Here is a 21,046-nt window from a genome sequence, read left to right on the forward strand (position 1 = left end):
TACCCTCTCCCCCCATCTTTTTGCATATTTACTCAGCATGTGCAGCAGGAGCGTGCCAGCAAATCACATTCAAAACCAATCAGGAGCATTTGTGTGAACATCATGTTTGACTCCACTTTGAAATATTTGAGAGATGATAGTTTTTCTCCTGTTCCTAACCTGCGTATCCTGCATTGCCATCAGCACAGTTTGGCAGCTTCCCCTTGAAGGGATTTAAATTGATATTGACATGTCTCTTTTATCCCACACCATCTATTTTTCTTTGATTCTAACTCCTGTCTTTTGATCTTAACTGAATGCACTGCATGGGACAGACATGTAAAAATTCAAAAGCGAATGCACAGTTCTTGACGTAGAAGACCTGCCGGTTTTCCTGCTTGGTTTTAGAATATTTATTCTGGATTGATAGCGTGAGGAGAGAGGAGAGATTTCATTCTGGCGTCACTTCTGCTAACATTTGGGAAGAACAAAGAAAATATGCTTTCATTTTCAGTGTTGGTGTGTGTGTGTGTGTGTGTGTGTGTGTGTGTGTGTGTGTGTGTGTGTGTGTGTGTGTGTGTGTGTGTGTGTGTGTGTGTGTGTGTGTGTGTGTGGAGTTGAAGCCATGGAAATAACTTCAAGGGAAAAATGTTGAACCAAGCACAAGCTAAGACCTTCACACTGCCCAGGAGAATACAAAACAAAGGTATGTGAGGGGAGTGTGTGTTTGGGAGTGTGCATGTGTTTGAAAATGCTTTCTGCGTCTTTGTCTAATTTGATGTGCTTTCCTTTGGTAACACTCCATTGATTTCACACTTCAAGGAATGGTTGACAAATGACACCAAAACGCATCTCATCACTCACTTTCGCAGATGTACAAATGTCTCACACTTGAACACATGCATGCATACACACACACACACACACACACACACACACACACACACACACACACACACACACACACACACACAAACACACGCACACACACAGCAGTAGAAGCAGCAGAAGGTGAGCAGACGTGGCCGGCAGAAGGAATTCATCAGACTGACGTACCGAGGACTCTGGAGCATTTCTTTCATCTATTTCCCGTTTCAGTTCTACATCAGGGGACATTCAAACTTTATGTCATAGTCCCTCATTGTTACCACACTTTCTCCTTTGTTGCTGTTTTCCAACAATGTAATGACAAATCTATGGAGTCAGGCTGCAAAATATAAAATTATTCATTGGTCGCATATACACATATGGTGTCCAATATTGGCTTTTTGTGCAGATAACTGATAAGCCAATATTGTCCAACTCTCAATTTCCATTCCGATATCCACTGATACCGATACCAATACCGATATATGTGGACTTGGTAATAATTCCAAACCACAGAGATATTGTCAGTCAGGCACAGCAAGCTTGTTACTGCAGTCACACACGCTTTATGACGCAGTCTGATGATGTGATCATTTGCACGCCGGTAAAGGAAATCCAGGCATTATTTTATCGGTTTTCATTACAGGCAAAAAAAACCCCGATAACGATATTGACCGATATGTAATGAAAAACAAAATGGGATCACTGTAAACGTGCAGATAAAATCCAATTAATGCGCATTTGGCAGAACTGAGGTCAAATCTGCCAATTTGAAACTATTAGCTCAATAAAATCTTTTAAAAAAAGGAAAAATGAACATAATAGTGGCATTTTCAAGCTGATTGCTTTGTTTGACCAACAGTCTAAAACCAAAAGATAATTTACTGGCAAGACGACCACTAAACATTCACATTCACGTGTTTTTACCATCCTTCAGAATTATAAAACCAAAAAGAAAAAAACCTGCAACGTTCCCCTCACAGCATGTCAGGCTCTCTTATTACATTTATCAAACTCAGTGTGCTTTCGGCAGCCAAGTGCTGTCGTTAACATGAACGATGGGCTTCAAAATAAAAGAGCATTGCATGAAATAAAACAAAAATGCTGTGTTCCTTCTGATACAGCATGATCCGTGTTTAGAACCTAAATCACGCCAAAACATGTAGGAAAGCCCCTGGTTCACGATTTCCTTGCCACATTTTGCCTTGGCTAATCGTGAAAAGTACATGTAAGCATGATTGCTCCAGAGATAAAAGTGAATTAGTAACACTGGCTGCACAAGCATCTCGGTGGCTGCGCTCCATCGCTAGGCTGAGATTTACAGTAATCCCAGGAAAGATGATTTGATCCTCAGCCCTTATAGATGGTCCTGCAGAACGCTTTTAAACTCTGTAAGAGTTCCTCCCCTCTAAAAACTCACTTATGTCTGTCAAAGTTGCACAGGTCAATGTATAATTGCGGGAATTTTTGTATCATAGTTGACATTTATGCTGTTTTCAGGCCTAAAATCAACATGGCCGCCTATATCCAAACACCACATGGGATTTTTACAGAAAGATTCTTCTAAATATTATATATACAATTGAGTAAAATAAAAAGTTGTTTATAAAGATATTGCAGTAAACCTGTTGACTACTTTATATGAAATAACTCAGAAAGCCTTGGAGTCTTTCCAGTCTTTTCTTCAGGAGGAAATGACATCATGTGGAGCAGGTCATGTGATCTGGAATTAACACACTTCCTTGAGAGGTGTTTTTGTAATGGGAAACCTAGTGGAAAGTGATTTCTCAGACACAGATACACAGATGTTATTTTCCACACAAAATTTGACATATTGTCAAAAAGAAACATCTGTCATGATTATCTCAACTTAATAAAAAGAAAACAATCAAAACATTTTTTGAATAAGCTCATTTTATTATTGTTTAGCTAATTAGAAGGCGGTTGTTATTAAGCAGTGTATAGACAATAGATGGATGGATGTCCTTCAGGTTTGTTATAATATGAAACCCTGGAAATCTTAATCCATGTCTTTGAGACTGTCATCAGTACACTGCAGTTTCAAGGTGGAAATCAACAGTCATGGTGTTAACTGCTTATTTCATTCTTTATATATCCCCAAGAATATAAAAAGAACACCCGAACAACGTGTTAACAAGGTTTAAAAAATAAAAGAACATTTTCCCCAGATAGGGTTATCAAATTCAGCTATCTAACTAGCTGGCACACTATGAAATGTTGAGGGTTCCGGTCAACGAAACGTTCAATTATATGGTTTGGTTCAAAAGGCTGGAAAGCTGTTTGTTGTTGCCTGTTGACCATCCTTCACATGACCCAGTGAAAAATAAACTCTTTGAGTGAAACCATTTTTTTCAAATCTGTTTCTTCATGCGCAGGCGAAGCAAAACGTGACACTGATGCGGTGTCCTTTAATCCATCACATGCTCTGCTGTCATACTTGGTATTTCTCTGATGGTGGTATTGGTTAAATTTTACCTAAATGAAAGATCTGAGAAGTTCCCGATTTTTAGCTGCCAGGGAAGTATCTGTGCGGTTGATCTAATGTGCGTCATCATTGTTCACTTTCATGAAAGCCTGAAAACAGTGACGGAGCTGCTGTCCTCTGCATATGCCAAAAAACAACTTAATGAGCTGTGCATGGTGCAAGTTACTATGCTGATGGAACTACATATTGCAAAAGAAGTAAATGCTAAATTTGCGGTGAGAAAAAAATAAAGATTATTTCTACTTCTCAGTGGAAAAAATCAGATCTACAATCAGCCAAAAAATAATATATGCTAAAATATCTATTGTGAAGCCATTAATGACTTCAGCATACACAGTATAGCCTACATGTGAATTACAGGCTTGCTGGGCTGTAAATTTACAACATCACATTACTTTTCTGCATATATACCAAGTTTCAAACACAAAATGAAAAACAGCAGTTAGATTTGTTTATTTCTTAGTCTAAAATAATGCTTTCACCTTAAACTCCAGACCCTGACTCCACACTAACTGTACCGTCCTTGCCTCTCTTCCCCACACACAAACACAAAACCCAAATTGCAATAATCAAATCCTGCACTCCTGCTACTTTATAAAAACGTTATGGGAGTTAACCTTATTTTCCAGCCAAACCACCACATTCTTGATGCTGCATGCCTGCTATTGCAGAAGAGGGAGAAAAAAAAGATGACAAAAGAAATGAAGGAATGAAGGGGAGGTTTAATTTATTCTGTCTTATCAGACCAACTCCACCCACTGCTATGGAATGTATATGAATCAAATCAGGCCTGTAAAATGGAAAAAAAATCTGCATTTCCGTATGTATATATAATAGTTATTTTTGATAAATAGCTCATCAAGCTGCATCTACAGATATGATAGTTTACTGAAACAGCAGCAGCGGCTGCAGAAGGCCGCCATTCTCTGGAGGAAACTGATGATTTCCGAAAAGCAGCGGCAGCTTTTCCCAGAGTCCCACCGAAACACACTCAGGAAAAGATGATCCACAAGGTTTTTCCTCTTCCTTTTGTTTGTGTATTTAAAAGATAGGAGTGAAATGAAACAGAGGATGGATAAGACTTGTTTTTATGGGAGTTGGTGCAGAATTTTGCCACTAGGGAGCGTCAGGGACTGGATGAAGTACAAGGCTGTGTTCTGCCCGTGTGTCCGTCTGCAATCCTGTTTTTGAGTCTGGCAGCACAACCAGCCTGTGATTACATTCAATATTAACTATAAAAGGCAACAGGTGGAGCTCCATAACTCTGTTTGCTTAGTTTAGCTGAGGCTAGACTAATGATTAATTGTGATACGTTGTTCATCATCACAATCATCTCCTGTGTGTTCACCCTCATATGAGCCACTCGGCTGTTTGCAGACCAGTTGCTTGGCTCTCTGCTGCTTTACATTGCAAATACACCCGTGTTTACATTTGCTCCACACTGACAATGGTCACTATGGGTTACCTTGACTCACAACACAGGTAGCCAATCACAGGAAGAAAGAGGGGGGTGCATCCAGTTCACTGGAAAAAAAAGAGGAAGCAAGATCTGACAGGCACTAAAGAAAAGAAGAAGAAAAATCAACCCGATTACACTGATCACTGATCTTTAGTCTGCGTCTAAGTCTCTCCAGTAGCTGGAGATTCACAATAGGAAACTGATCCGAGGTCAGTAAGCAGATGAAGGTGTTTGCCAGAAGTAATGAGAGCAATTTCCGTTTCTCTTTTGGATCCTGCAGGCAGCTGCTGCTCTGTCACATACAGACAGAAACTATAAACACAAGGTAAGCACAGCGCTTCTTCTTCCATACAACAGCCTGAAGAGTCTGTACAGTGGAAATACTTAGAGCAACTAAAGATATGACACGTTGGGCGACTGTATGTTTCATGTCATGTGCTGAAGGGAAAGTGAAAGCAGTTTTCAAGTTTCCGAGCAGGGCCGTTCTAATGCTGTACTGGACAATGTTTATTTAAAAAATACATTTAAATGATATATTTGCAATGACAGCTAAATTATTCACACATATTCAGGTCAGGGAGGTTGTAAAAACAGTGTTGTGACCACCTCCACTGTTCTCCGACTCTCAATCTCCTGCTCTCCACGCGCGCGCTCGCACACACACACACACACACACACACACACACACACACACACACACACACACACACACACACACACACACACACACACACACCATATTTCACTGTGTTCATTTAACAAGGCCCAGTTACCCCAAGCAACAAGAGGGGCTTATCAGCTGCTCCCTCACTTGCCATACTGTTATCAGCCTGGCCTAGTTCACACACACACACACACACACACACACACACACACACACACACACACACACACACACACACACACACACACACACACAGACATCATACACACACACACACAGACATCATACACACACGCACACACACGTCATATACACACACACATGCACACAGACATCATACACACACGCACACACACACTCTCTCTCTGCCCCTTTCTGTCAAACACACCCGTGCTCTTTCTATCTTGGTCTCTGACTCTCTCTCTCTCACAAACTGGGGAATGAATGTTATGGGGAGCTTATCAGTGTCCTTAGGGGCTTGGCAGCCACTTCACAGACTCAGATCCCAGCGCCGAGGCCACAGAGACAAACCTATGTGACCAGAGTGCTGATGAACAAAGGCTCTATACTACGAGAGAGTCCTCTATAGAAGCAGCAGGCTGCAGGGCACGCTAACAATGAACGCGTCCACACACGGCACAATGGCAGGCAGCGGTGGCTCAAAGAAAAGAGGAACGTCACAAATACAGGTGTTCTGCTCAGCTGTGACATCAGACCTCTGAAGCCTCATTGTGTTGTTCATGTCTACAAAATACAACCTGCGTTCTTCGTGTTGTTGTGAGATGTTCATTTACATTAAAATAAGCATGACAGCTTGCCCTGCCATGCACCCAGAGCCGGATTGTCAGGTTAGGAAGCAGATGTTTGGTAATTGTGTTCGGCTCTCACTTTGACTTGAAAGGCAATGATAATAAATGTACAGAAGAAATCTTGATGTTTTAAAATTGCAATATATGATAATCACAGACAGGTGACAGATTAAAGAAAATCCCAACATAGAGTATCTAGGAGTAACTACATGCTGCCCAGACAGCTTCAGTCCTCCTTGGAGGTGTCTGAAACTCTACTGAATCTATGAACACCACTCTTCTAAGAGATATTTCCTTATTTTGTGTTTTCATGATAGTGGTAGAGGATTGTCTAACACCGAAAACTCCAAAAGGTGGACTGAATTCTGGCAACTGTGAAAAACCACTCAGTGATCTCTTATGCTCTTATAGTTAGAAGTATCGTCATCCTTGAAGAAATCGCTCCCATCAGGACAGAAATGTTTCATTAGAAGATAAAGGTGATCACTCAGCTCAACATTGTATTGATTTACAATGAATCTTCCTTTTAAGGCAAGTGTTGTACTTTCCACCACCGCGACAAGGTGCTAAGGTCTGTGTGAAATATATTTCATCACGTGGCCAAGTCTGCAAGAGTTTATGCAGAGGCTTCCGTGCACATGTAGGCCAAAATCTGGGTTTATGTGCAACAACGCTAGAAGGCCGATAGTCATCAGGCTTGCCAGTAATATATGGATATAAAATGATCAGCCATAACATTAGGACCACCTGCTTAATATTGTGTTGGTCTTCTTTATGCTGCTAAAACTCCTCTGACCCAGTGGGGCATGGACACAGAACCTCTGGGGATGTCCTCTGGCACCAGTGAATTCTGTGGGTCATTGTGAGTTGCAGGGTGGGACCTACCTAGATCAGATTTATCCTGGCACATCCCACAGATACGCAGCATGATCTGGGAAGTGTGGAACCCAGGTGAACAGGTTAGCTGTGTCATGTTCCCTCGGCCTGCACAGTGGAGTAGTGGTTAGCACTTTCACCTTGCAGCAAGAAGATCCCCGGTTAAAATCCTGGCCTAAGCCTGGGATCTTTCTGCATGGAGTTTGCATCTTCTCCCTGTGCATGTGGGGGTTTTCTCCGGGCACTCCGGCTTCCTCCCACAGTCCAAAAAATATGCTGAGGTTAATTGATTACTCTAAATTGTCTGTAGGTGTGAATGTGAGTGTGATTGTTTGTCTGTATATGTAGCCCTGAGACAGACTGGTGACCTGTCCAGGGTGTCCCCTGCCTTCGCCTGAGTCACCTGGGATAGGCTCACCCCCGCGACCCAAGTAAGCGGTGTATACGTAGAGAATGGATAGATGTTCCCTAAGACACTCCTGAGCAGTTTTTGTGGTGTGTCAGGGTGCATTGTCCTCCTGTGGGTGGCAACTGGCATCAAGGACTGGGGGTTAGGTGGTTGCTTGACCTACAATAATTGGGTTTCCATTACAGTTTTTCGCAAAATAAAAGCGATATTTCTAAAATTTCAACAAAGTATATTTGCGCTTTGAACATGTTTCCATTGAAGGTTGTTCTGGGCAGGAGCATCGTAACTCTCATAAAATATCATCCCGCGAGATTTGATTTTTGAGATGTCAAACCCTTTCTCCCTCATTTCCGCTTCTATCTCCTTATAACACTCTGCATTCCTCTGCTGTTTGCTGTCTAGTATGGCAGTGATGTTTTTCTCAAGAATAATGGCAAGAAAAGTCTCGGTCTCCTCTTCTGTCCACACGTACCGCGCCATGTTTACTCCGAGAGAACTGGTCATGTGACCAGGTACGTCACGTCCGGTGACGTATAATTGTGGAAAAAGTGTTTCCATTGCGCTTTTGTGATATTTTTCAATATCGAAACATCTGAAAAACCACCTCATGAGAGCGTAAAAACTTTTTAGCGATATTTCAGTCCTTTTTCGAAATTCAGGTTGTTTCCATTACCAGTTTTTTATTGCGCAATTTACATTTTGCGCATATCTAATGGTAATGGAAACGCAGCTACTGTTTAGGTGGGTGATACATGTCAAACATCCACATGAATGTCAGGACTCAAGTTTCCCAGCAGAACGTTGCATTATAACAAGATGATCTAATTCACTTCACCTGTCAGTGGTCATAATGTTTTGCCTGACTGTTGTATATATCAACACGGTCTCACGGGGATTCGTGAAACTGTTACGTAATTTTTTTGTTTCTTTTTCGTGCGCACCAACACGATTTCGTCATGTTTTTCGTGCCGCTCACCACGAAATGTTTTTCGTGTTGCTCACAACGAAACCCGCTGTGGTAATCACAGCTGAAAGTGGTTTATACCAGCGGATTCATGACGATCTAAGCTGTCCATCGGCGTACACTGCTTGTGTGATCGCGTTTGCGGCCGCCGGCCGCCGGACATTCTTTAAATTCCTATGCAAATTGGTAAGTGTACCACCGGGTTATGGTTAGGTTATGGTTAGGTTATGGTTAGGGTTATGGTTAGGGACGATGTCATGCAAAATATAGCGTTGGATTCGCCATGGTTTTACATTAAAAATATAATACACACATTCGTTTGAAATACGTTCTGGGTGGCACGAAAAGTCCGCCGTTTAAAATACATTGGTGCGCATTTCGTGGTGAGCGGCACGAAAAACATGACGAAATCGTGTTGGTGCGCACGAAACCGAAACAAAAATTTACGTAACAGTTTCACGAATCCTCGTGAGATCGGGCTGTATATATGGATGCATATATATGTATATACTTGGCACACATATGGAACAAAATTCTGCAAGCGGACTCCTGTAGATTAGATAAGTAGTACATATGATTATACTCCTTTGTGGACATAGACTCAGGCCCATACATGTGCAGCACATCATATCTACATTTTCAGCACATTCAAACTACTGCCAGTCATGCACACTATTGCCCTAGTAGAATAGACTCACAAATTTTGGGTGACATATGGATGTCCAAACAGGTGTCCATGGGGACATATGAAATTTACATCATGCAGACTCCAATGCACCATTACGTACTCATAGATGCGGAAAGCATACTGGCCTAAGAAAACCTTGACATACGTAGGTGTGGACATCTGTGAACACCCGCAGACATGTAGCTATTATTATACTACTTTTATCATCTGTGAGAATCCACTTTAAAAACTCTGTTCTATAGATACACACTGCTACTGAATACGAACACTACTGCACTTGTAAGGTAGCTGCTGTGCAATTTTGTTCTTCACATTGATCTGTAGTGAGGGGTCCCTGCAAACTCTCACGGACCGAGCTTACGTCACGCAGACACTAGCAGACTGTCGGATACTCACGGATGCTACAGGTAGAAAGCCAGCCTGACACCAAATATGGAGTTAATGGTGTCCGCAGTTGTTCATGTGTGCGTAGACTCAAGGCTTAAGCGGACAAATGAACCCAAGCGCGACCAGCATAATTGCCCCCACAGCAAAACAGAACCTCCTCAGCGCAGAGGACAAGGAATTGTGTTTCCCCTAATTTTTCACCTGTATGTAAATTAGGCTGGACCAGCTGCTTATTTCCAGAAAATACAGAAAACCTGTCTTAAGCCCAAGGCTATGTTTAAAATTACATGAGCTACGAAGTCTAAAGTCAAAGATATTCAACTTAGTATAATAGAAAACTAAGAAATACTGCATATAATCACACTTGAAGATAGATAGATAGATAGATAGATAGATAGATAGATAGATAGATAGATAGATAGATAGATAGATAGATAGATAGATCACACATATTACAGGTAAGAAAAAGATGCAAAAATAAAGATAGAGATAAAGATACTTTTTTTTCTTAAAACTGATTTAAGCAATTAACTGATTTTGAAAATTGTTGCTGATTCTGTTAATTCTCTGGCTCCAGTTTTTGAAATTGTGTACGAACAAAACAGAGTTGCTTTTCCCTGCCAAATTTGAAATCTTCTCGTCTTTGTCCTTTGTTTCACTCGCGTCGAACCCAAATCATTGAGCTTCCAACGACTGCAGACATCAGAGGAAGTCAAAAATGTGAAGGCCACAGCCGGCAGAGGTGCTGGCAGTGGTTTGGCACAGAAACTCAGGAAGTGGTGCCTCCTAACTGAGCTGTGCTTCCTGTGTGATAACTGACCCAAACATGTTGTGCCTCCATGTGACACACAAAGAAACACACTCACATTCTCTGTCACTTTAGCAGCTGGGGTATATACACTATATATTATGTTATTTTTATTTTTAACCAGGAACTGGGAGACTTTGGAGGGTTTTTCAGCCAAACTGAGGATTATTGGGATTGAAATGCAGGAGCTCAGTGATTAGAATTAATTCTTTAGAAGAGATTTATTCACAGTGCAAGATCTATGTGTAATCTTCTGAACAGAGGGGCTAAAGGTAAATGCAGGTGTGGCAATGCTTAAATTTGACACTTGTGCGGGGGAGGCAGCAAGAGAAACAAACTCAAAGGTTCACTTTAACCTCAGACAAATAAGACACATGAGACCAGGCATTACAGAGGAATTACCAGTGTTGTGATGAGGAGAGAACGAGACAGGAGGGACAGGAAAACAAGCGAGGAGGAGAGAACAAGGGGGAGTACCGAAGAGGAGTTGTAGTTCAGCTCTGAACGTCTCCTTCACGGTCATGTTGAGAGGAATGTGCACATAACGGCCCTGAAACGTTGTGCAAAGACGTGATGTTTCAAGTTCAGCACCAGCTGCCTCTCTCCCCCCCCCGACTCGTACAAACACACAGTGCCGTGCAAACGTTTCCTTCCTGTTGCTGGTTTAGCCCAGTTTAGAAGCAAGATAAGAGCTCAAGAATGAAGCCAAATGAGATGCTGTTTTCTCTGCATCTGAGACCAGAGTGGCCACGTCTCTTGGTCTGATGACTCTTTCATGACAGACAGTTCACAACCGTTTCCAGGTGTGGCCCGACTGTTTGCTTTGCCTCTTAACGGCTCTACAGTTCCTCCATCTCAACACACATGTTCTCTTCTCTGGCAGGTTCAGTCAGACCACAGGACAGTTCAGCAGCTCCCACTTCCTCATCGAGAGTCGAAGCCGAGCAAGTGAGCGAACATGAGTGACTTCCTGTGACGCCTCTGTGTCTCTGGTCAACAAGTGTACTCACATCACTCTCGCTGCTGCATGGAAAGACACGTCGCATCAAGAGGGAAGCTCTCCAGTACATCTAAGCTGACAGTCATATCCAGAAAGTGGATCCAGACCTGCTCGGTTATTGTCGAAAAGCTGTGATGCTGATTTCGTGCAGTTAGGGTTGTGTGTGTTTGGGATTTTTCAGCCATGCTACAGCAGTCAGAGCTCATCTTTGACTTTGCCAGTGACCATTTTGCCGCCATGCCACAGGTGAGTCAGTCTGTCAGTGAGATGCATTTCATCGCTGCTTGCAACCCTGATCTCATTTGATTTCATTTCGTTTTTCTGTTTTGCAGCTGGGGGGTCACTCAGATTACCCCGCAGTGATTGTGGAGCAGGTTCCACATCCACACCTGCTCTCATATACAGGTCTGGCATGTGAACAGTCGCAGCAGGGGGAGGAGGAGGATCACCAGCAGCTGCTTAAAGGTCAACACACATACACGCTCGCGCGCTGAATCTTTTGCACATTTAAGTTTCACTACACTTAAAAGTCACACCAGGTACACAACAACGCAGCCTCTCACTGCACATGCGCAGTCGCAACCCACGCACATGGACCACCCTCAGCAAAAATTCAGGAAGTGAAACAAAACATTCCTGGCTCGTTCCTGGGAAAGACAGCAAATGAATCATATTAGGATGTAGACGTGGTTAAAGCGGGCTACAGCACACGTGCTATAGCTTATTCCTCACCAGTGCTGGGCGCTTTAAAGTAAGTTATATCTCTGTGTCGGGTTTCCTTGTGCTTTTCCAGAGAGGAACTGGAGTTGGCGTTGCTAAAGCTCGGTTAGCTAACGGTACTACAAGTCGCTCGCAGATAGCTGTGGACTTAAAAATTACAGCTATTTCGGGACCGCAGCCCAGCTACTGTGTTTCTACAAATGTGGCCATTTGTTCTGACAGGCTGTGAGATGTTTTTTCTCCCCTCGTCGGGAGAAAGTGTTTGAGTCCACGACAAACAGCTGTTAGCTAGCAGATGTTTTCTAGCTCACTGCCTCCCAGCCTGCTCACCTCCACACACTCACACAGAACAACAAACTCTCTTTTGATAACATTTAGCCTCAAGGACGCACATGTGGCAAGACTTATGCTGTTGGTTTCTGATAATTTCCAACAGCAAACAAAGTGTCTGTGAGTAGGTAAGAGTTTTATAAGCAGTTAAACACCAGCCTGTCCGATATTAGTGCTCTTTATTCAACAGTTCAGTATAGTTAAGTTTAATGGATGACTCACAAAAGTAGCTCAGCCAAGGACAGATGCTAGATAAAAATATTAACTTATAAAAGGATCAGTTCACACTAACACATGCAAAAAAAGAATCCCCTTTACTGTTGTTATTCTGACTCCCGAACAGGGTAAACCTATAGTTACCTGAGGCTAATTTAATCTATCAAACATGTTAATTTCTTTTATAAACTCTTACAGCTGCAAATGCCGAACTTCACACTTCAATTTTACAACACGTGCCAGTTCTAACACCTTGAAAGCAACTTTTGCAATTGTGATTGTGTGAAAACTCATCAAAAGTAAGCGGAAAAGGATGTTGAACTTGTTTAAATGTGCAGCTGCTGCCACTCGGATGATATTTTATGAGTGCAAACTGACCAAAACTACTAACAACATCCTCCACCTTAACATGGATAATTATGGGATCACTGTGTTTTGTATTAACTCGTATGTGCAGCAATAGATAGAAGCCACTGTTGTCTCCAAGATGAATCAGAAAAACCCATCCCAGCTGTAGAAGAGATACACAGTAGAAATAAACCTTGTTTAACAGTGTTTAAATATATTTTTTGAACAATATACTGATATTTTACAGTTTACCTTTGTATTGTTAAATTACAGATATTTCGTGAAATTATAAGTGGCATTTGTTTACATGTTAACAGTAAAATAAAAAAGAAACAAACCAAAAAAACAAGCCATAACTCTAATTAATGTTAACATCAAACGTCTGTTTTTTCTTAATAGTAATTTTATAATTTTTTTGCAATGTCTAACTGTAAAATTACAGTTTTGTTGTATTTAAATCAGCTCAAAGTGTTGATATTTTATAAATAGTTGCAGTCACTATTATTGCAGATTTTTAACATTGTCGTATTCCACCGTCTTACTGATCGATTTTCCAATAAATAATGCCCCGGAAATTATGGTCTGGTAGCTTTTTTCATGCAGTAATTCAGTACCTTCTGTCACCATTACATTGCAAATCAGTTGTAACCTCAAAGGTGCAGAGTTTAAAATTAAACTTATCTAATTGCTCAATCTTACAAGAGGTAAGAGTATGTTTTTATAATTTGGCCCATTAAAGTGAAGCTTTATCTTCAGTGTGTCTCAGATCTGATTTCCCTCCTTCTAAATGCTGCCCTCCTCCACCTTTTGAAAGTGTTGTTTTAATGCTACTCCCTTTTGTGCGATCTGCAGTGGAGCCATATGAAAGTGGAGAGGAGGAGACCATGGAGACGCTCGTTGCTGCTGACTCGCTTCTCAACATGGACTGTACCGACACCCTCTCCATGGAGCACTACTGTAAGCCGACACACTCGGTTAACACCGTTCACATGCACATTTGACAGAGTGAAGATGCCCTCGAACACCTCGAACCCTCTGCTTCTTAATGTAGGACATGTTTGACTGCGACCTGTTATTTATAGATGCCGTGGTTCCAGTGCTGCTCTCTTTCATTAAGCTTGTTTATGCCTCCCCTGCAGCTCAGACCTTCCTGCCATCACTGGGCGACGTCATCACCAGTCCTGTTACCCAGGTGACCGTGTCGGCGGAGGGGGTTGTGGGAGCTATTGACCAGCCACAGTGGCACTTGTTACACACAAAGAAGCCCGCTACACCGTTGCAGTCTAAAAAGAGAGGTCAGTCACTTTTCCGGTTTATCAGCTCATCTGGAGGGGAAATCTATGGCTTGCGGGATATAAAAAAACAAATGACTTTTTGTCTGTGCAGGTAGAAAACCTCGACACCGGAGGGCAGAGTCTCCAACACCAGATATTACAGTAAAGAAGGACAAATACAACAAAGGTATTGTTGACAAAACTAGTTTAAAAGAACCCTATGATCCATCCTATGCTATAAAAATGGGAATATCACATGGATGCTGCAGGAGCTGCTTCAGTTTCCCCACAGTGAAGTCAAAATGTGTGAATATACAACAAAGCTATCATGGCACGCTGATAAATAATATTATACTGATTGCAATTGAAGTTCGCTTAATCTATGTGGGCAAGTATCACAGAGAATGTAAACAAATTGACTGTGAGATAAATGAAGCATGACTCGATGCTGATATCAACGGGTGAAATCTGACGCTGCACTGGTATTCGAAGCGGGATTCCTGTTGCGCAACCAAAAATTCAGCTTTTCCCTCTCAACAGCTTTTTTTCCCTCTGAAGTTATTTCACCCAAGCGATCTCTCCTCGTCTGTTCTTTTCCCATCATGTTTCCTGTGTTTGTGCTTCAGGAGGAAACACCCTTTACCTGTGGCAGTTCCTGATGGAGTTGCTGCAGGACAGACAAGTGTGTCCCCGCTACATCAAATGGACGAATCCTCGCGAAGGGATCTTCAAGCTGGTCAACTCAAAGGCGGTGGCCAGGCTCTGGGGGAAACACAAAAACAAGCCTGATATGAATTATGAGACAATGGGCAGAGCACTCAGGTACAACACGACTGTTTAAAAGTGCAATATTCTCATAGAATTCTGCTCTTTGGCAAGAACTGTTGTCTATTTAGGAATTCAAAAGCATTTAATACATTTTTTAATGAATTTCACAAAGCAGGACTCTTTCACAGCAAGTGTACATACATGCTGCTGAAAGTGTCTTAAGATTGGCTTTGTAGAAGTAATGTGGCACATTTAACTCGTTGTAAACTTCTCGTGATATCATAGAAATGTGTAAATCAAAAGGAGTAAATGTGAACTTCATACTTTAGTCACCTGAAAGTAAGCAAACCATCACTTGTGAGGGTCTTGCAGCCATCGTTCCTGTATTAGACCCACATATACGCAACAATACACTTTGGGTTGATAAGAAAAGGGAAGATATGGAACTATAGTTTCCTAAAAAATTACTAACGGTAATAAAAGTGTAAATGAAACATGTAGTCTGAGGTTTCTCCTGTAGTTTCCAGAGCTATTTAGGATGCTTTTGGCACATTTTTTTTGTTGTAAGATGGAGTTTGGGAGCAGAGCCTTTATAAATGTATACTTCCGGTCCTTGGTTTGTGTTCGTTAATGCTGAATCGTTGTATCCGTGCAGGTACTACTACCAGAGAGGCATACTGAATAAGGTCGAAGGCCAGCGCCTCGTCTACCAGTTCACCTCTCTGCCCAAAGACATGATCTACATCACAGACGGAGATTGCACCAAAGATGAAGAAGACGATGATCACGACGACAACAGCGGCAACGACGAAGGTGTGATCGATGACTCAGACAGCACGATATCATCCAGCGACCAGTCAGTGGAGGAGGAAGACGATCACCCGCCGCGAAAGAAAATGCCGTCCGTGTCTGTCCTCCAAGCCGCGGCCTCGCAACGCACCCGATCCGCTCCCAGACCCTCGGCTCAGCGCGACACTGTCCTGCGACCTGCCAGCACCAGCTTGATCCAGGAGCAGCATTTGCCCATCGTGTCTGCCGAGATGCTGCGGACGCTCCAGAACCTGCAGAAGGTCCAGTCGCTGCAACCCGCTGGCCACGCGTCAGTCTTCAAGACGGCCCAGCTGCTGGGGAGTCTGTGCGAGCGGCAGGCTGCTGCTGAGGTGGCTGTGGACAGGGAAGGTGCAGCGCAGATGAGTGATAAAAAGTCACATCCAGGACAGAAAACTCCACAGCTGGTGCCTCTAACAAGCTCTGACCAATAGAAAAGACCCAAAACCACACAGATGCCCATACACTCCATGACTCAGGACCACTTACAGAGCTGCACTTTGCTACGGCAGTGTCATCACACCAGTGCTGATATTTGTGGAAGTTCTGATGTAGAATTGTGTTTTCAGAGCATGGTTTGAATCGGAAACAAATGGTGATTCTAGGTCAGAACTTCCTCTTTACATCTGGCAGCAACCAAAATCTAACTGCCTTTCTAAGTAAACGCAGACTATAAAGCTCTTGTCCTTTAATTTCAGCCTTTCTCTGTAGTTCTTTACTACACAAGACACCAAAGACAGACATGCACTGGAATCTACAGCCTCTCTGCATTTTCTTCAGACACATCTGATGCTTGCACTTCAGCTCCAGCATCATGGAGTGAATTGTCTGATCACACTGTGCCCTTCTTCTCTGCCTTTGCTCTTGCTCTCTTCCACTTTGTGTTGTGTTTTTTTTTAATGCTGTCACATGCTGAATCATTCCTTTGCCTTAAACGTGGCTTTGCACTAATGTTTAACCCTGCTGTATGTTTCTTCTCTAAGTGCCTCAGTCCATCCTGTCCCTGCTTCCTCTATTCTCTGTAATCATGAAGTTATTGAGGGAAGACATTCCATGTTATTATTTTTTTTAATGATTACTGCATTGTGTTTGTGACATGCTGAATACAAGGGATCACTGTTATTTGTAGAATAGTAGTTTAGCACTGTTTCTGTTTTTAGTTTGTGTATCTGCACCGTGGGCCTTTTCTTTTCTTGACAATCACCAGTGAAATAGTCCTGTAGCCATTTTGCTGCCTCTCGTTATCATGCTACCATTTAGCCTTTCTGCAATGCGCACATTCTGTTGAGTTATTGCACATATATAAATGCGTATATGGAATTCTAAATCATTGATATCTATATGTGTTGTATGTTATATGCTACATGTGAAAGTGCTTTGTTGCCATTTTCTCCCTCAGGTTTATAAACGTTTTTGTGCTGCACAGAACATATGCTCTATGCAAAGAGTAAAAAAAACTGGCCTTTAATAGTGAAGCAATTAGTTCACTATCTCCTCTTTAGTTGGTCTTAGGTTTGCCTTAAAAAGCAGCCTGCAAAGTTTACCTTATTCCAACTGACTTTGCAGGAATTAGGCTGGCTTCTGTTGGGCTAAACATTTCGAAGATGATTAGAAGATTATACTGTAACTGTGCCTTTGTCCGCTGGGAACCCCCTATGCAAAACTCCTATTTTAAACCTTTATTTTATACTCCCTTCACTTTGCTTTATCTTGAGGTCTCTTGATACTGTTTTACTGATATGGATTTGTAAGCTTGTAGCCGAAGGAGAAGTGGAGTTTCTGTTGCTTTTTCTTTTCTTTCTTTTTTTTTTTTTTGCTTGTTTGCTTATACCCAGTCCGGAGGTGTTAAATAGAGTGATGACCTACTATATGAATAAAGTTAAATTTGTCATTGCCTGTGTGAAACTCAACCTCAACTCCTTTATTGATGCATATACATATGAGTTACACATTTAAAGAAAAAACACCATAAAGTATCTTAGTAAGGTATTGAGCCACCATGTGCTGCAATAACAGCTTTAGGGCATCTTCACATTGATTCTTCAAGTCTTTAGAACTCTACTGAATGAATTAACACCATTCTTTGAAAAGTTATTCTTTATTTCGTGTTGGTTGAGAGTGCTGTCAGACACTTAAGTCAAAAATTAACAAGCAATGTTCAATTTGGTAGAGATCTGGCGACTGCAAAGGCCTGAACATATGATTTACAGCATTTTTATTCTCATCAAACCATTCAGTGACACCTTCTGACCTATAAATGACGGCTTTATTATCCTGGCAGCAACTTTTCGCATCAAGATAATAATGCTAAATTGTAGTATAAAGGAAATCTGGCTATCCCAGCGTGGTCTTTATAAGAGATAAACAGCACAACATGAAACAGAGAAGAAACAAAGAACAGCATAGTCATTGTGTATGTGGCATGTATGTATGTAGCTGATGTGTTCGAGAAATATAACATCGAAGAGCACTTCAGATCCAACAACACTCTTGGACAAAATTGAAACTAACTTTGTTGGAGCAACATACATGCAAAAATTCTATATGTAATCCAATGCAGCGAGGAGACCTATGCATAGGGAAGGCCAAGCAAATAATCCAAACCACAAACCAGCTCTGAGACCAGACTCAGGAGTTGGTCTGCATCTTAAGGGACACTACTTTTAGGACTCCAATGCACATTTCCTAAACACAGAGGACCGATGGTTTGAGAGTGAAAGAAACCATCTATGTTAAACTTGGACAGCCATCTCTAAGCACAATAGGGGAGCTAAAACACCACTTATCAGGTACTTACAATGCAGTCCTGAGAGTCCTCACAATGCAGTTTCACAATCATTCACACCTTGAATAAAATGAGTCTTGAGTCATTAATAGTCTATGAGCCATATGAGAATAAATATCTAAAATAAAAACCCAACAGTAACTTTGATATGAGGAATCCTCTCAATAAATGATGAAATGTCTTAAAAAAAAACAAGAATAATAGGAGCCTAGCTGCCTTTTTCTGAAGCACTTGGTATGATCCCGTTGACCAAGAACCAACACAAACATGTGACCAACTCAGTAATATTAGTTTCATGAATAATATAGTCTGACATCGGCCATATCGACTGCTTTACATACTCCAAATACTTTTTCTTGTGATAACAGTGTACTTATGCATTTAATAGGCATGCATTGAGTGCTGATATATGAAATATTTTAATAGGAAACGCAGTATTTAAATATAACAGACGATTTTGCTGAAGTGAATTACCATGCTAATAACCCTGCCGTCCGGCTACTACAGGACGTTTATATCAGTCATTGAGTCCTCCTGGCCGGTAGGTGGCGGAGCGGAGCTGTGAACCGTGAGCAGGCGGATGTTGACAGGCCCTCTGCTGGGTTCGAGCGTGGCTTCTGCTGCTGTCACGTTTCTTGCTGCAGCGCCCACATCTAGAACTTTCCTGTCACTCCAGAAACACACACCATTTCCGCGGCAAACTCATGGCAACCGAACGGCAAGTTAACCCAAACACATAAATTAGCTTTTGTTTTATATTTTCAGACATTTGTTTCCCTCTCCGCCGGTTAACCGTTGGTCTGTCCTCTCGCTTTAGCAGCTTCCCGGACAGCTTCATTGACGAAGACCCACAGAAAGCTCTGGAGGTAAACATTAGCCGTAGCTAGCTGTAAGCGATTTACAAGGGACTTGGAGGCTCTTTTTTTGCTTGTCACATTTAACTGAAACGCATCGGATTAGGTGCTTTATACAGATAAGTGAGTCATGTCGCCGATGTGAATGGTCTTGATGTTAGCATTGGGTTGTGACTGTGTCAACAAGCTAGCTAAGGTAGCTAACGGTTCCTGTTAGCAGGACTTTAACAAACAATCAGGGCATCGTTATAACTTGAATTAACAATTAAACCTATGTTAGCAGGAAGGTTGGCAATCGTTAAAAGCGCAGTACTCAATAGTCGCAAATTCCAGATAATGTACGAATTAAACAGTCGCTTTTTAAAGGGTATTTACTCTGTTAGCATGACAGGCCCAGTTTGCAGTCTTTTGATACATTCCAACAGAAGTCAGTAACCATTGATGTCCATCAGATGTTTGACTTTTTGATATATTTAACACATTTTGAAGTTATTTCATAGTTGTTTGTGTGAATAGTGGACTCTGTTTGCCCTCAGTTATGTTTAACCTCAACGGTTGCCACTGAAGTTCAATATAAACTTGCAGTTATCATTAAAACTGCTCAGAATCACCACTTCAATTGTCAAATGGATTTTATAGACCAAACAGAAACCTGCAAAAAGTCATTTACACATTTATTTTTCCTACGCTTGACTGCTTTAGCTCCCTCTGTTCATGCATGAAGCAGAAGTCATGCTCTGTCTTCAACGTGTTCATCAGCAGCAGTTTCCTAGTTTAAGCAGACAACTTTTTATCACCCTGGCTCTGGTGTTAATACATTCCCATCCATTATCTATACACCGCTTAATCCTCGTTAGGGTTGCAGAGCTGGAGCCTATAGTACATTCCCTGTTCTGTTTACAATAGCATTTTAAGATTTCACTGTTGTGTTTGGCCCCATGCCACAATGCGGAAATATTTTCCTCACATGAGGGAGCTCACAGCCTTAGATCCACAGGAGAGATATTTATGGTTTCTCAAAGGTTCAGATTTAAATCTGAATGTGATTCTGGATCAGGGCATCTCAAGTTTTAAACAGCCGTCCTAAGGAGATAAGACTGCTGAATCAGTAACTTACTCTAAATCATTGCTTAAAGCCTGTTTTTATAAACTTTCTGTCATGCTATGTTGTCCTATTATTGCCTAAGCTTGTTATTACTTATGTTTTTTTGTTGCTTTTGTTATTGTATTTCTGTTTATTAATATCAACATATTGCATCTGTTGTCTTCTTGTTTTATTCGTGTCTGAATTGTTATGCTGCTTTCTGGGTTTCCTGCTTTTGTTTTTTCTGTTAAAGCACTTTGTAAAGCCTTGGTTTTAACAGTGCACAAATAAAGGCAGTAGTATTCTTACTGAATAATTATTTGTCTTCAAAAATGTCCAGTGGTGGTGGACAAAGTTGCAAAACACGCTAGCTTCAGTGTCGACATTTTCTTTTAGTTATTTTTCTACCGCTAACACATCTTT

The 21,046-nt window shown here is 41.6% G+C and overlaps 2 protein-coding genes across 4 annotated transcripts in view; both read left to right on the forward strand.

Moving 5' to 3' along the window:
- The first annotated feature begins 4,876 nt into the window (after positions 1–4,876).
- LOC110951969 (ETS-related transcription factor Elf-1-like) lies at positions 4,877–17,810 on the forward strand. Of its 2 annotated transcripts, XM_022195263.2 has the most exons (8): positions 4,877–5,136; positions 11,300–11,662; positions 11,749–11,881; positions 13,883–13,987; positions 14,170–14,325; positions 14,417–14,491; positions 14,931–15,126; positions 15,728–17,810. In XM_022195263.2, the coding sequence occupies exons 2-8, from the start codon at positions 11,600–11,602 to the stop codon at positions 16,332–16,334; spliced, it is 1,335 nt and encodes a 444-aa protein (XP_022050955.2). In that variant the 5' UTR covers positions 4,877–5,136; positions 11,300–11,599; the 3' UTR covers positions 16,335–17,810. The 2 variants fall into 2 exon arrangements, with proteins under 2 accessions (XP_022050955.2, XP_022050956.2); XM_022195264.2 differs by lacking the exons at positions 4,877–5,136; positions 11,300–11,662; positions 11,749–11,881 and adding an exon at positions 11,987–12,167.
- Positions 17,811–19,259: 1,449 nt separating this feature from the next.
- The window catches only part of sugt1 (SGT1 homolog, MIS12 kinetochore complex assembly cochaperone), a 28,400-nt gene continuing 26,613 nt past the window's right edge, over positions 19,260–21,046 (forward strand). Inside the window, exons 1-2 of one of the 2 annotated variants that reach the window (XM_022195265.2) lie at positions 19,260–19,403; positions 19,503–19,551. In XM_022195265.2, coding sequence (XP_022050957.1) covers positions 19,390–19,403; positions 19,503–19,551 — 63 coding nt within the window. In that variant the 5' untranslated portion in view covers positions 19,260–19,389. The remainder of the gene's footprint in view (positions 19,404–19,502; positions 19,552–21,046) is intronic. The other variant, XM_022195266.2, reaches the window with a different exon arrangement.

The sequence above is a fragment of the Acanthochromis polyacanthus genome, chromosome 9, assembly GCF_021347895.1.
Source record: "Acanthochromis polyacanthus isolate Apoly-LR-REF ecotype Palm Island chromosome 9, KAUST_Apoly_ChrSc, whole genome shotgun sequence".
In the NCBI taxonomy this organism is placed as follows: Eukaryota; Metazoa; Chordata; class Actinopteri; family Pomacentridae; genus Acanthochromis; species Acanthochromis polyacanthus.

Excerpts from the sequence above, each read along its gene's own strand:
- LOC110951969 (XM_022195263.2), top strand. The coding sequence starts at position 11,600 with ATGCTACAGCAGTCAGAGCTCATCTTTGACTTTGCCAGTGACCATTTT. Across the intron at positions 11,663-11,748 it reads ATTTTGCCGCCATGCCACAG|CTGGGGGGTCACTCAGATTA; the intron begins GTGAGTCAGTCT and ends TCTGTTTTGCAG. Across the intron at positions 14,492-14,930 it reads GAAGGACAAATACAACAAAG|GAGGAAACACCCTTTACCTG; the intron begins GTATTGTTGACA and ends TTTGTGCTTCAG.